This window comes from Archocentrus centrarchus, chromosome 3 (assembly GCF_007364275.1).
Source record: "Archocentrus centrarchus isolate MPI-CPG fArcCen1 chromosome 3, fArcCen1, whole genome shotgun sequence".
In the NCBI taxonomy this organism is placed as follows: Eukaryota; Metazoa; Chordata; class Actinopteri; order Cichliformes; family Cichlidae; genus Archocentrus; species Archocentrus centrarchus.
Window position 1 is genome coordinate 2,508,696 of NC_044348.1, and position 15,527 is coordinate 2,524,222.

The 15,527-nt window shown below is 43.8% G+C and overlaps 1 protein-coding gene across 1 annotated transcript in view; it reads left to right on the forward strand.

Annotated features, from left to right (window-relative positions):
- Positions 1-339: 339 nt before the first annotated feature.
- Positions 340-15,527, forward strand: part of prmt3 (protein arginine methyltransferase 3) — a 62,719-nt gene continuing 47,531 nt past the window's right edge. The window contains exons 1-10 of the mRNA XM_030724119.1: positions 340-386; positions 580-706; positions 4,592-4,674; positions 4,766-4,815; positions 5,001-5,106; positions 5,350-5,491; positions 6,017-6,158; positions 7,944-8,009; positions 9,440-9,561; positions 12,465-12,564. Of these exons, the coding sequence (XP_030579979.1) occupies positions 365-386; positions 580-706; positions 4,592-4,674; positions 4,766-4,815; positions 5,001-5,106; positions 5,350-5,491; positions 6,017-6,158; positions 7,944-8,009; positions 9,440-9,561; positions 12,465-12,564 (960 nt within the window). The 5' untranslated portion in view covers positions 340-364. The remainder of the gene's footprint in view (positions 387-579; positions 707-4,591; positions 4,675-4,765; positions 4,816-5,000; positions 5,107-5,349; positions 5,492-6,016; positions 6,159-7,943; positions 8,010-9,439; positions 9,562-12,464; positions 12,565-15,527) is intronic.

Sequence of the window (15,527 nt, forward strand, 5' to 3'; positions counted from 1 at the left end):
GCCTATTGCCATGTTTCAATGTCTAGAGAGGTCAGACTCTTTATGGTAAACATCCATATGCATACCATAATCACTACTGCAGTTATTTACTCTAAATTTAGATAGAAAACCAAGAAAAATAAACTCTTTTTTTTTTTACTTTAGTAAGTTCCTCAAATTTGTTAAATACAAGAATTCCGTCCGCTTTGATAGAACCCATAATTAAAATCCCAGAGTGCTGCACACAAATACGCAACAAAACACTACAGTTCAACTTTGGCGACATCTCGCGGCTTTTCTGTGAAAGTACTTATTTTGACTGGCTCCGGCCCTTTTTTACGTCACCAAACGTCACCAGGAAGCTATCCGGACCCAACGCGACAGCATGGCGGAGTACACAGACCCACGTGAGTGGCAAATAACTAATAATTAAAAGTGCAAACGCTGGATTTAGCTCGCGGCCATTTGTTTTGTTGATTTCGGTAGAGCATTCTGTCTTTAGCTGCGGTACACGGTGCGCCGGCAGTATTTCTGCCGGCTGTAACACTAGTTAGCAGTGCTGACAGCAGCGCTTACACTTAAGAGGTTTTCCTTTGGCAGACATAGATGAAGTTGCTGAGGAGGTGCCGGAGCTCTCTGACGGTGATGACGATGACGCTGATGATGAAGAACAGTGGCAGTGGATGGAGGAGGACAGTCAGCCAGTTACCTGTTTGTTCTGTGACAGGTGAGATCAGCCTGATCAGCTGTACCTTTTCGTAAAGAGTGCAAAATTGCACCAGTGTTTTTCATACTCGTTTACATGCGGGGAGATCGGACTTAGCGTTCAAGCTGAATATTCATATTTTTCACCGTGTTTCTGAGTTGCCTGGGAACATTTCTTGGTACATTTTGAGTTCATCAGCTCTGAAGATACTTATTCCAAAAGACCACATGCAGCAAAACACTATAAAAACTTGAAAAGGCTATAAGTGTCCCAGACTTTTAAGTCATGTGTCATAATTAAATTTTTGTATCATTGAATGAGTCATAGTGAGTATAAAGACGAGTTCCTTTGACATGAATCATCGGTCGGGGGTCTGCAACCTTCACTATCAAAAGAGCCATTTTTGAGTATTTTCTTACTAAAAAATACAAGTATGGAGCTGCAAGCATAAATTAGCCTAGCAGTACTAATAAACGTTAAATATTGAAATCAGTATCTACATGACTAATCCAGTGGGTTATATATACACACTATATTGCCAAAAGTATTTGCTTGTCTGCCTTCACATGCATATGAACTTCAGTGAAATCCCATTATTAATCTATGGGGTTTAATATGATGTCAGCCCACCTTTTGCAGCTATAACAGCTTCAGCTCTTTTGGGAAGGCTTTCCACAAGGGTTAGTGTGTTTATGAGAATTTTTGTCCATTCTTCCAGAAGCACATTTGTGAGGTCAGACACTGATGTTGGATGAAGGCCTGGGTCACAGTCTCTGCTCTGATTCATCCTAAAGTTGTTACATCGGGTTGAGGTCAGGACTCTGTGCAGGCCAGTCAAGTTCTTAGACACAAAACTGGCTCATCCATGTCTTTATGGACCTGCTTTATGCACTGGTGTGCAGTCATGTTGGAACAGGAAGGGACCATCCCCAAACTCATCACGTCTCCACTGCTTTAGAGTCCAACGGTGGCGTGCTTTACACCACTGCATCCAACGCTTTCCATTGTGCTTGGTGATGTAAGACTTGGATGCAGCTGCTTGGCCATGGAAACCCATTCCATGAAGCTCTCTATGCACTTTTCTTGACCTAATCTGAAGACCACATGAAGGTTGGAGGTCTGTAGTGATTGACTCTGCAGAAAGTGCACCTCAGCATCCACTGACCCCACTTTGTCATTTTATGTGTCCTACCACTTCATGGCTGAGTTGCTGTCACTTAAAATCATTTTCACTTCCTTGTAATTCCACTAACAGTTGACTGTGGAATATTTAGTATCGAAGAAATTTCACAACTGAACATGTTGCGCAGGTGGCATCCTATCACGGTACCAAACTGGAATTGACTGAGAGTGACCCATTCTTTTACAAATACTTATAGAAACAGTCTGCTTGGTGCTTGGTTTATACACCTTTGGCCGTGGAAGTGATTGGAATATGTGAATTCAGTGATTTGAAACAGTGAGTACTTTTGGCAATATAGTGTACCTGTGGAGGATGGAGGCAAATAGGATGAGCTTCCTCATCTGTGCAACGTAGGCCTATCCATCACCTGCAAACCTAAACCCTCGAGTGGGTGAGGGTGCAGCCTGTCTGCTTCAGTCCATCTCAACCACATAAGGGTTGCTTGTAATACCAGCCTAATGCAAGGCAGATCTACCTGGAGACACAACCAGTTGTTGGGATGCCTGGCAGCTGCACTGAAGGGCAAAAGAAGAATGAACAACATATCGCTGCATATCTCCCAGGCTACCCTCAGCTGAGGGTGTGTTGTGTTTAAAAGTCTGAAGCACCCAATGACACTGAGGTACACAACTGAAGATGTGTGCAGAGTTCAATCTCTGACACGCAACAAGGATTAAGAATAAAATGTAAAGACAATAACCGCTTTTTATTTTCATATTCATCAAGATTTTGCTCACAGTCACAGCGAGCCACTGGAAATGGGTAAGAGCCACGTGTGGCGCTGGGACTGCAGGTTCGAGCCCGCTGACCTCGGTGGTCAAAATGTTTGGATATTTGGTCAGAATGAAAGTAGACTTTAAATGTGCTTTTCTCAGCTTTTAATTTCTGAACAGTCTTGTTCTACATGTTTTTACTGTCACTGAAGGATTATTGTACCAGACTATTATCAGAGGTTTGCTGAGTACTGTTGGGTAAGAACACAAGTTTTAACAGTCTGCCTTGTAATGAAAAAGAACAGTGATGTTTGCAAGTGTGATGAAGGTAAAATTATTTAGACACAGAAAAAAAAAAACTAAACATGCAGACTATCAGCACTAAAAGCTTACACTGTGGAAACAAAATGTCAGCCTGATGTTTACAGTACAATACTACAGAAACTAAACAATGCTCAGTCGGGCCCCAAAACTATCTACAGCATAAGAACAGAATCTGAAAGTCATGTCCGTAAGAAATGGGGGACAAAAAAAAATCCAGCAAAGACCTGAGAAAAGAACATGGACCCTTCAGTTGATCCATCTGCTGTTCACTGAAGCCTCATCAGAAATGTCTCAGGGGAAGGGTGGCTGTCAAGAAGTTATTCTTAAGGAAGAGAAACTCTGTTAAAAAGCTGTTTAATGCCTAAATGGAACTGGATAAAAACACAATGGAACACTATCAGTCATGGATCGGCCTCCACAGAGCCCAGACCTCAGCATTATTGAAGCAGTGTGGGATCATCTTGACAGAGAACGGAACAAAAGGCAGAAACATCCAAAGAAGAACTTTGGGATGTGTTTCAGGAAGCCTGGAGAACAATTCCTGGAGACTGCTTAAAGAAATTACAAGAAAGCTGCCGCAGAGAGTTCAGGCTGTGCTGAAGAATAAAGGTGATCATACCAAATAATGACTTTCAAGCTTGTTTGAATTTACAAACTCTGTTTTGCCCTATATGCTGCATTTCCATATATGTTTGCACCATGTTTCAATAAAATTTTGCAACTATATCCCATCTTCTGAGCAAAATGGAAAGAAATGAGTGGTGGTTCACAGTACTGTAATAGTCAGTTTTCGGTATGCATGTCATATTGTCCTATATTTTGTCATACATTTTGCTGCAGATTTTTCCCATGCTTGCAGGCCTGCAGTACATCATGTTTTTTGTCAGCTCTTCAAAAATTATGCAGCTTTTCTAAAAACTGGAGAAAAGTTCTCCTTTTTTTCCTCTCCATAACCTCCTCTTCTGTTAAGAGGTGATGTTTTTGTGTGCGGCATGCGCGTCATTCTGTCTATACGATAGCTCAGAAAACTTTTAATGAATTCGGATTAAACTCTGTAGGGGTGTAGAGTGGGGTCATGTTAAAATCCATTAAAATTAGCCTGACATCCACCAACGTCTTCAAGGTCAACTTTCTGATTTATTGACCCAGAATGAACAAAAAGCCTGATAACTTAGAAACTATGATTCTTACAAGTTCGGTGTGCATTATCAGCATATATACCATATAAAGATTTCAGTTATGTCACATTTGACCTCTGACCTCTCTTTTAAGTTCAATAGATTGATCTGATGTGATGATAATGCTATATAGAGCTGTTTAACTGAAGTTTGCTGCCTATTATCCATGACCTACTCAACGTTTGTGTAATCAAAGTAAACGTCTGTCAGGCTGCTCTGGCCTGATTTTTCCTGCACTACAAACTTCTTAAAGTAAGTTTTAAAAAGAGCACTCTCTGTCTTCACTTTGAATGTTTTTGATTTTTTTTTTTTTTAGTCAAGAAACAGTTTTACTGTTATGTAAAAATAACTGGATGCTCAAATTCAGGACATATTTGTTTATAGAGGTCTGTTCACAAAAATCCAACTCACTCCTATAAAAATAAGAAATCTGAGGATCTGTTTTTGACTTCTTTGGCTTAGAACTAAACAGATTTTTCTGTCTTTCTTTCTTTTTTTTTTTTCTTAGGTTGCAAAGTTCTGTAAATGCCACCCTGCAGCACTGCACAGCTGAGCACCAGGTCAACCTTGTAGGTCTAATAAGAAAATACAGTAAGTAGCTGCTGAGTTTTCTCTGCATCACCAAAGAAGCAGAGGATTGCTCTGTTTTGATGAAATGCCTCAACTTTGTTTCCCTCGTTAGATTTAGATGACTATGGATACATCAAAATGATCAACTTCATACGTTCAACAGTGAGTAACTTAATGCTGTGAAATATGAGGATGTAAATGTTCACACCTGTTACATATGTGATCTTGCAGTGTGTGAATCTGTGTGCGTGTGTGTGTGTTGATAATGATTTTTGTAAACAAGTGGAGAGTTTTCAGATTTCTGAGCGTGTTTTTTTTTTTTTTTTTTTTTGTGTGTGTGTCTATAGAAATGTAAAGCATCCAGTCTGGCAGGGTTGCCGGATGCTCCTTTACCCTGGGAGAGCGAAGCCTTCCTGCAGCCAGTCCTGCAGGACGACCCGCTGCTGCAAGCCGGTACAGCAATTTCAAAGTTTTATAACACAGATTTTTGATTATCGTGATTATTTATGAAAACCGAAGAGCATAAGGCTACTGAAAACAGCACCCGTGTCCCGAATGCTACTTATTGTGTGTTACAGGCTTGATTTCTGCATGTCGTTAGTATCTTTTCACTTAGTTGGCCTCACAAGGAAAACTTTTCCTGCATTTAATATGCAAACCCATCAGTCGGTCTCCCCCTGTCTGTGTTTCTGTCAGACCCTGAGGAGCTCTGTGGCAGCGATGGGCCCCGTGCAGAAGGCCATGGCGCACTTCTGCACAGGGCGCAGGCTGCTGAGGAGAGAGCTCGCTGTTCAGAGGAGGCGCTGGCCAGAGCCATGGATGACCTGCACAAACTCAAGTCAGTGGCTTTTTTGCAGTTTCATGTTGATTTATGTCAGGGTCGGTGTGTTACGTTTTTTTAACTGTGGGCCTGTATTTTTTACTTTTGAGAATTTGCAGTTTCCTCAGTGTGAAATGTTGCATTTGCACTGCACTCTGATTTCCAGCAGGGGGACACAGTGAACTCAGTATTGTTAAACATTAAGTAGAGTACCTTGTGGAAGAAGTTTGGAGGAAGAGAAAGGGGGGAAAAAAACGGGAAGGGAAAATTCCACTGCAGCATGGAGGTTAAAGTGAGGAGGAAAGATAGGTAAGGGGAGCAATAACGGAATAATACAGGAAGGGTGAGCTGTAGGGAGGCAGGGTTTGGGGGGGTGGGGTGGGGATTTGGACGAGAGTTAGAAAGATGAATGCTCCCCCTTCTCCTCCATTTACTGCTTCGTCCTGCATGAAGGCTGTGTGTGCTTTCTCCTTTCTGGTCACTGCTTTTGTCCCCTGTCCTAATATGAGAAGTTAAACGGCGATCTGCGTGATGTTCTTTCAGGGTGCTGGCTCAGGGTTTGGTGCTGAATGTGGAAACGAACAGGTCTGGTAACCTGGGCGCTGTGTCCGAGCTCCGTGAGGATGAGGACGAGGCCTACTTCAGCTCCTATGGACATTACAGCATCCACGAGGAGATGCTGAAGGTCTGAGCTGTGTAAACACATTCGCACAGGCACTGACCAGGCCCGCAGGTCTCTTTGCAGTCTTGTGAATAATTTCCCCTGGGCACAAAAGTGAAGGCGGGTTCATTGGTGTGCATCTCGGCAAAAAGATTTTCATGTAGCATATAAATGAAAATGATCATCTTTATGTATGAATTAATACTGAGGACAAGACATGCTCTCAAAAATGACAAATCAGCAATACGTGCTGAGCTCTCATGTGAAACTCTGCATGGTGGATGCTTTAAATGTGGAAATTAATTTTTACACTCCTGAAGCACTGAAACCTGAAAGTGTCAGCAAGCTGTGTGTGTGTGTTCTCCCTCTCCCCAAGTCCTGTTCTACTTACCGCAGTGCTTAGACATATTCTTTTGGCTGTCCTGATTGGTGCTAAGCACGGTTAAGTTTTGCGTCATGTTTTTGCGTCAAGCTTTAAAGTCCATCAAAGCCTCAGGAGGGGCCAGGAACACGTGATGAGGGCTTTGCAGTAGAATGTGGCCCACTCTTTTATGGGTGGGCATGAAGTGAATTACCTATGACGCAGTGAGTGTGTGTGTGTGTGTGTGAGAGAGGGAGAGGGAGAGAACGCGTAAAAGAGGAGCTGAATAATTAAAAGCTTCAGGATTTCTTGATATTGTTAAAGTTTTTCGCCGAATTTTGTAAAAAATTTATTATTAGACCCCCCCCCCCCCCCCCCCCCCCCCCCCCCCCCCCCCCATTCTGTCTTAAAACAATAATCAAATGGCAACTTTGTTGTGTTGATTATGATGTTTTGTGAGGCCTTATCCACATGGACTTTCCTGGTCTTAAATGTGAGCATCATGCATGAATGTTATTAATATTGGAGCGTAATTGACTTTTCTGAGGCAAATGAATAGAATGTCTTTTTTTGTTGTTTTTAGTAAATTCACTGCAGAAAAAGGAGACTTAGTTCTTAAAACTCCATTTTTAGTGTCTTTTTTTCTTTGCTCTTATATATAAAGAATAGGTATTTGATGTTTATCTCTGTTGATTGATTGAATAAATTAACATGAATGCAGCACCGGCAACCGCAATAAAAATACAAAACATTGAGAAATGAACTGACGGTGTAGCCCAGGCTTTATGGAGCCTATACAGGACAAAGGAAGCACAATAACATTTTTCACATTGAGATAATAAAGGCTTAGCTGGATCTTAGCACACGGTAAAGCAAGTAGATTAAATCTCTCCAGAGTTACTTTGAGTTTTGCAAATGCTAAGAGGGGAAAAAAAAACCCAGGAAGGCGCGTCTGTACTTGGGGACCTCCCGGCTAACTGCTGCCACTCTCTCAGAAGTAAAGGCTCAAAAAAGCTGTTTGTTGTAAATATCTTTCAAAGTCAAAAGTCTTGATTCATGCTCACGTCCAATCTAACTTGTACTAACCCACATTGCTGTATTTTATCTGTAACTTTTCTCTCAGAACTGAGGTGCTTGGATTTGTGGGCGGATATGATTGGCACGTTAATTAGCAAGTCCTAACCCAATCTCCATTAGAGTCCCTCCGTAGTTTTACCTCATAGATGTCTAGGAATCCAACACAGTCTGTTGTGACCTGCTTTTATGTGCCCCTATATGGACAAAGCTTTACCCGCCTAGATTTTTTAAATTTCTATTGAACTTATCGCCATTCAAAGCGTCATTACAACACAAACATCTTTGTAGAACACAAATAACCTATAACCTTTCCTTTAATTCAAATGCAAGCGTGCATGCGCTCGGCTTTAATTTTAATATTCTGTCCACAGGATAAAGTACGCACGGAGAGCTACCGTGATTTCATGTACAGCAACCCCGAAGTGTTCAGAGATAAGGTGAGCCATCCGAGCAAAGGAAATTGCGTGTGTGTACATTAATGTGTGTTTACATGTGCGAGTTAGCCGGTTTAATGTTCAGTAAAGCCTGTTAACAGGAATGTGCATTTTCCAGAAAAGACATTAATAATGCGATGTTGTCTCGCAACTTTATTAGCACCTCTAAATATGGACTGCACAGTCCTGATAACAGACACATGCAATCCACCGCCAAACCCATAACTACACCCCCCCCCCCCCCCCACCCCCCCAATTGCTTTTAGCTGTGGGAAGCAGTGGCCTGTATCATGACCATCCATTATATGGGTCGCTGCTGGTTAGTGCTGTGATGAGGCTGTAGAGGAGGGAGGCAGGTTGCGTTGATGGGAACGTACATTATCCCTGTCAGGTTGAAGCAGTCGGCAGAGAGGGAAGCGTCTCCTCCGATAGTAACCGGCAAACAGAACAAAGCAGGATTTTCTTGTTTCAGATCAGAAGCGAGGAGTTGGGCTCTGTTTTGTTAGCAGTATGTCGGCGACCCTCTGTGAACCCATAAAGACAGCAGGATGCAACCAGGGAGTTTACTTAAATAGAGACGCAGAAGCACAGAGTCACACATTTGGGGCACATAGTCACTGCATCCACGTCTCGGTCATTTAACAGCAGTTGGAGACGAACATGAACGAATTAAGTGGAACCTGAAATAGAGGTGATTAAAAAAAAAAAAATGCAAAAAGCCACTTGGAGACAGTGAGGGTTTAAAAAGCAGTTTGAGCAAGCTCTTGAAAACACGCATAACATTAATTCATTAAATAATCCAGATGTTGATGCAGTCCGTAGCAACATGAGAGTTGGTATTTGAGGTTTGTGTAGTCATTCTAAAATCAAAGTTTCCCAATAAAACAACTTCTAGTAACAACCTTTAGTGTGACATCACTGTCAAATATCGTTAAAGGTTAAAGTGACCACCTCTGACCAGGACTGCTTGTGATATTTGATAATGTCAGATGTTAAAACTGAGAGTTTAAATTAGAGCGTGTGAGGAGCCTGGTGTTAAGTTTTGTTTTTAAGCAGGTTTTTTTTTTTTTTTTAATTAATGAAACTGCCATTTTCAGTCATTCTGTTTAAATATATAAATTGTATTGTGCAGCAGTGAGCTAGCTGTGACATGATTGTGTTTTCCTTCTGCATGTGTGTTATGATTGTTTTGGATGAAGCAGCTGACCTGTCACAGACAAATCCTCTGCAATGACCTTTTAGGGTCAGCAGCTTCACTGACATAAGAAGAATTAGAAAGAAATCACTTCTAAACACTGTTCGACGCGCCTGTTTAAGCGTTTGTTTTTGAAACCCTAAATTGTGCAGATCTTTCCATATTTGCAGGCTAATCTCTAATGCTGGTTCTGGCCCTCCATCACACCATCCCATTTTCTCCTGCTCTGCTCCTGTAGGTGGTGCTTGATGTGGGCTGTGGCACTGGCATATTGTCAATGTTTGCTGCACGAGCTGGGGCCAAAAAGGTTATAGCAGTGGATCAGTCCGAAATCATCTATCAGGCCATGGACATAGTCAGGTGAGACACTTTCTGTACGCTCCGTCTCTGTTTGCCTCCACCAAAATACATCAGATGTCAACAGAATTTTATTTGCGATGCTCACTGCTTTGAAAAATTGCCTTTTTAGAACTTAAGTGCAAAAGCCCAGTCGGTACTCCCCATGCCGGCAGATTTGTTCTCAAGCCCCTGTCAGTCATGTGACCCTGACCTGATGTTGGCTCCTTTAGAGCTGAGAGAGTGCACAGATCTTCTCCCTTTGTGTGCAGCAGAAGATTGTGGGAGTGGAGGTTTGTGTGACCTCCAGCTACCTTTTATTTGTTTCAGCTGGTTGACTTCAATAGAGCTGCTGTCAGCTGCCTGGCCATAATGTACATAATTTACACCTGCGGTCTGACTCATTCACCCCTCTCCTCTGCAGTAGCTGCAGTCTGAAGTCTCTAGTCACCCCCACTGCCCAACACCACCCCAAGACACAAACAAACATGCAGATGAACCCCCTGTTGACATCTTTTTAATAAAGTCCTCCGTCCAATTTCATGTGCTGCATATTTCTAGTTTTTCAGCAGCTGATGCTCCACAGTGGAGTCCATTTACCCCCACAAGAGCCCCTGCTCACCCTCCATCTACCTGAAACCACTATCATACCCCTGCCTGTCGAATGCGTTTTTGAGCTAGGGGCCATTATGACAGCCATTATTACCGTTATGTAAGACAGTGTCGTATAAGCAAAACAACAGGGTTTTCCGAAGGAAGGGGACGTTTTAATTTTACAGCCCACTGAATAGCTGTTGGAGTGTGTGTTGGCATGCAGGCTGCATAGCAGGATTGCCAGCAGTGAAGATTCAGCTAAAGAAAGATGTTGTATTTTCCCCATCACGCCACCCTTTTTTACACACCCACACATGTACACATACACATAAATACAGAAACGTGTGCAGAATCCACCCTTGGGTCCTTTTTAAAACTACTGAAGGGTTGTGATTTTATTTCTCTGTGTGTGTGTGTGTGTGTGTGTGTGTGTGTGTGTGTGTGTGTGTGTGTGTGTGTGTGTGCGCGCGCGCGCGCGCGTGTGCTCGTGCACATAGAGCTGGCCTCTGTGTGTCCATCACTTCCTCCTGATGTTAATATAAGGATTGTAATTAAAGTGGCTCCTGTTGGTTGGGCAGGAGCATCCATCTCCTGTTTCCACTCCATCGCCAAAGTTTAAATGAAAAGCTTGATGTGACTTCCTTCCTTCACAGTCACTTCCTTAATAGATACTGTCTAAATACTTTAAAGAAATGGATGGAATTGATGGATTAGCTGATAAAACATAATTTATTCTGACAACAAAGCGTAAAAATATGAGACAATGACATGAGTGACATTAATGGTGATATGAGCTAAAGACATGGATGTTTTTTAACCAGTATTTGACTTTGGTCTGGTCAGTATAAATGAAAGTAAACCAGGGTGTTTTAGCCAAGTCTGTGTAAGTCATTGAAAAATGTTCTAGGTTTCTTAGTGAAGCATATTCATTTAGTTTATTTTCACCGCTCCTTTATTATAAGCATATTTTGGCTTTTAATTCTATTGGGCTGAATTGAATTTGTGACGTATTATAAACTGTACACCAGAAACCAACTTTATTTTGCCAAAAAATTTGTTTCCAGTGATGAAGAGCTCCTCTTTCCTCCTTTCTCACTCCCGTGCTGTCCTAACACACACACACACACACACACACACACACACACACACACACACACACACACACACACACACACACACACAGACTCCCTCCCCAGAGTCCTGACATTGTCCTCTAAATTACCCCAATAATGAGATTACAGTGTTTCCTTCTTGTGAAAGGTGGTGGTGGGTGGGTGGGGCGGAGGATGTAGGTGGGGGCCGTTGCATTCTGGAAGAAGGTGATAGCAGCAGTAGAAGAGCAGCTGAGAGGGGAGAGACAGTTCAAGATAAGGATCGCTGCTACAGAAATGCACTCTGGGCCGCTGTGAGTAATTGTTCTGTCCTCTGTAACATTAGCTGTCATGATAATGGAATATTCACAGAGATTGATACCCAAACTGGCTGCTGTGAAAGGAAGGATCATTTAAAGAGCAGGCTTGATCTTACAGTCCCTACCTGAACCTGACACCTAGCCGGCCCATGGACTGGAAATACACAGAGGAGAGAATATGCCCATTTGCAGATCGTGACAAGTTTTGATATTGCTCCAAAATAAGGAAGCTTCTTGTGTGAAATATATATATATATATATATATATATATATATATATATATATATATATATATATATATATATATATATATATATCTCTGAATAAGTAGATAAACTTTACATCATCCTTTTGGCCCTAGTTTTAGTGACTTTACCTGGTGTTATACTTTTTGCGCCTGCGATTATGTAGGAGGTCACAAGGGTCTAAGCAACAATGAAAAGGGAGGGAGAGATCTTGAAGATTTACTGTTAATAATGGAATGTGCCTCTAAGTGGGCTAGGAGCTTGTATAATAGTGACAGCTATACATTTGTGGTGTCTGCAGATGTCCGACTCCACAAGGGAGGATAATCTATGCCTTAGGGGTGCTTTTTATACCTGTGGTTTGGTTTATTTGATCCAGACCAGACCAGGGAAGAAAGATTGTTGCAGTAAACAAACTATACGCACTGCAACTTTCGCCAGACTAGCACACTTTAACAGGAGTTGCAGTGTGATAATGCAGATGTTTGTAATGTGGTTTGTGGTCTCACTTTCCAAATTGTTAGAAACCTAATGAAAGATGACTTGCACGGAAATATTTTGGGGATATTACGGTAGGATTGCTGTAATAAAACTTGACTCTTCATGGGTTAATACCATAGGTCAGAGAAATTTTGCGGGCAGCCAGAAATAATCATTACATTGTTTTTCATATGCAGGTCCAACCAGCTGGAGGATAAGATTACTCTGATCAAAGGCCGCATTGAAGACATCAAGCTCCCTGTAGAGAAGGTCGACATCATCATCTCAGAATGGATGGTGAGTACATATTTATACTTACATAAATACACAAGGGACAGTTTGTACCCAGCTGTTCTTCAAATTCAGTTACTTTAGGTTTGGACAGTAAGCACTTGCTTAATGGAAACTGCCTCTGTGTGTCACTGAACTGCCAATACATGTTGGCATTAACTGCACTGATAATTAGCTACAGTAGAAAACTTTAGGTTACTTGCGTAACCCTGGTTCTCAGAGTAGCATGAGTGAGATGTCTCACTATGGGATACTCCTCCCTGTGTATTCCTCAGAAGCATTTATTTCATTACGCCAATCCTGATTGGCTGGTGATCGCGATGACCATGTCAGGCGGAGCCACCCACCTTTAAGTAGCTTGCGCTACGACATAGTCATTATTCAAGATAAGCACCTATTCTCGCTTCGCCCCAGCAAGAAGGGCTGTCTGGTGAGACATCTCGCTCATGCTACTCTGAGAACCGGGGTTACGCAAGTAACCTAAAGTTCTCATTCCTAGCATTCGTTTCGATGTCTCACTATGGGAAATGGAGACTCCTGTATTGCCAGACGAGCTTATCTCAAGCAACCGCCAGCTAAATAGCAAGTAGTCCACTTATCCAAGTGAGGAGCCAGAGCTCAATACTGCTTGGGCTACACTTGGAGCAGAGACATCCAGTCTGTAGAACCGGATGGAAGTGAGAGGTAAAGACCAGCTTGCGGCTGCACAGATGTCCTGGATTGACACCCCTTTAAACAGGGCCCAGGATGCCGCCAGACCACAAGTGGAGTGAGCCCGCAGGCCCTCTGGAGCCTGCAGCCCCTGACTCGAATACCCCAGCGCAATCGCCTCCACAATCCAGTGTGAGAGCCGTTGCTTAGTGATAGGTTTGCCCCTGTGAGGACCTGCCCGTGAAATGAAAAGCTGGTCACTTCCTCGGAAACCCTTAGTCCTGTCCAAATAAGCACGCAAAGCACGAACAGGACACAGCATGTGCAACCTTTGTTCTTCATCAGAAGAAAAAGGAGGCGGGGAGAATGCTGTCAAGGTAATTGGCACATATGACCCAACCACCTTAGGCACATATGCCGGGTTGGGCTTCAGCAGTACCCTAGCCTGCCCCTGGGCAAACTGAGTGCAAGAAGGGTGTGCTGAAAGGGCATGAATGTCACTGACACGCTTAGCCGAGGCTAAAGCAAGCAGCAACACAGTCTTCAGGGACAGATGCTTTAAATCAGTTTCCTGTAGAGGCTCAAATGGGGGGCAACAGAGCCCATCCAAAACCACCGCCAAATCCCAAGGGGGTACCAGTGGCCTGGAGACAGGGAGTAACCTGCGGGGCCCCCTTCATAAAACGGCAAACCAAAGGGTGTTGGCGAACTGTTTTATCGCCAAACCCCATGTGGAAGGCAGCAATGGCAGCCAAGTACACTTTAACTGTGGAAAAGGCTTTTTGCTTGTCAATCAAGTCTTGTAGGAATGACAGAATCAGGCCAACTGGACACTGAAAGGGAATGTGACCCTTCTCGTGGGACCAGTCCTCAAACACCCTCCACTTACTGTTGTACAGAGACCTGGTGGAGGATGCCCTAGCATTCTGAATAGTGTTAATCACTCCCTGGGGAAGGTTCACCATGCTTAGATTAACCCACTCACGGGCCAGGCCCAAAGTGCCAGGCGCTCTGGATGTGGGTGGAAAATTGACCCCCGTGCCTGGGACAGCATATCCCTGCGCAACGGGAGTTGCCACGGCTGCCCGCACAGAAGCTGATATATCTCCGCTAGACAGTGCATTGCCGGCCAGAGCGGAGCTATCAGAATCATTGTGTGGCGATGTTCCCTCACTCCGGACAGAGTGGGAGGTATTAACGTCAGAGGAGGAAAAGCATACAGGAGCACGGGTGGCCAAACATGCGCGAGCGCATCCCCACCGAGAGGCGCGCTTTAATCGCGCAAGGAGAAGAAATGCGGACACTGCGCGTTTTCTTCTGAAGCAAGAAGATCCACTGAAGCCTGGCCGTAGCGCAGCCACAGCTGTTCTACAATGGCCGGATGTAGGGCCCAGTCGCCGTATAGCAGAGCACCTCTGGATAGCAGATCCGCTCCCAGATTTAGAGAGCCTGCGATATGCTTGGCCCTCAGAGACAGGAGACGTTTGCTGCTCCACAGGATCAGTCTGCGTGCCAGTATGTGCAACTGGCGTAAATGCAGTCCCCCCCGCCTGAGGGTGAGAAACACCGCCAGAAGCTCCAGACAATTTATGTGAGTCAGAAAATCCGGATGTCGCGTAAAGCCATTGCGCAATCCACTGTTACTGTAACCCTCCGCGCGCCATGACGCACGGGGCTCAGTCTGAGTGAAGCTACCCAGCGCTGAAAATCTCTCATATGCAGCCGGCCAAGTCGCACTACAAGGATGGCTGAAGCCATCAGTCCCAGTAGGCGAAGGCACAGCCTGAAGTGGACCATTTTGTGTAGACGAAAAAGAGCGAGGCACACTCTGAACGCCTTCACTCTCTCCGCTGACAGGCTGGCTGTGAAAGAGATCGAGTCCAGAGATAAACCCAGAAATATTATATGTTGTGCCGGAGACAACACACTCTTTTCTGTGTTTATTATGAAACCCAGATCGGTTAGATGCTTCACGACAACACACATCTGTGTCACAGCTTCCTGCTCCGATCGCGCTAGAAGGAGCCAGCTGTATAGATATGTAGCCAGACGAATGCCCTGCTGCCTGAGCGGCGCTATCGCTGCTTCGGTGCAGCGTACAAACAGCCAGGGGCTCAGGTACAGGCCGAAGGGCAGCACTCTCTACTCGTAACAGATGCCCCGAAAAGCAAATCTCAGATACCTCCTGTGTGGAGGGTAAATGGGAATGTGAAAATATGTGTCCTTTAGGTCAATGGAAGTGAACCAGTCGCCCTGGCGCACCAAACGTAACAGAGATGCATGAGTCAGCATCCTGAACTTGTATTTTCTGAGAAATT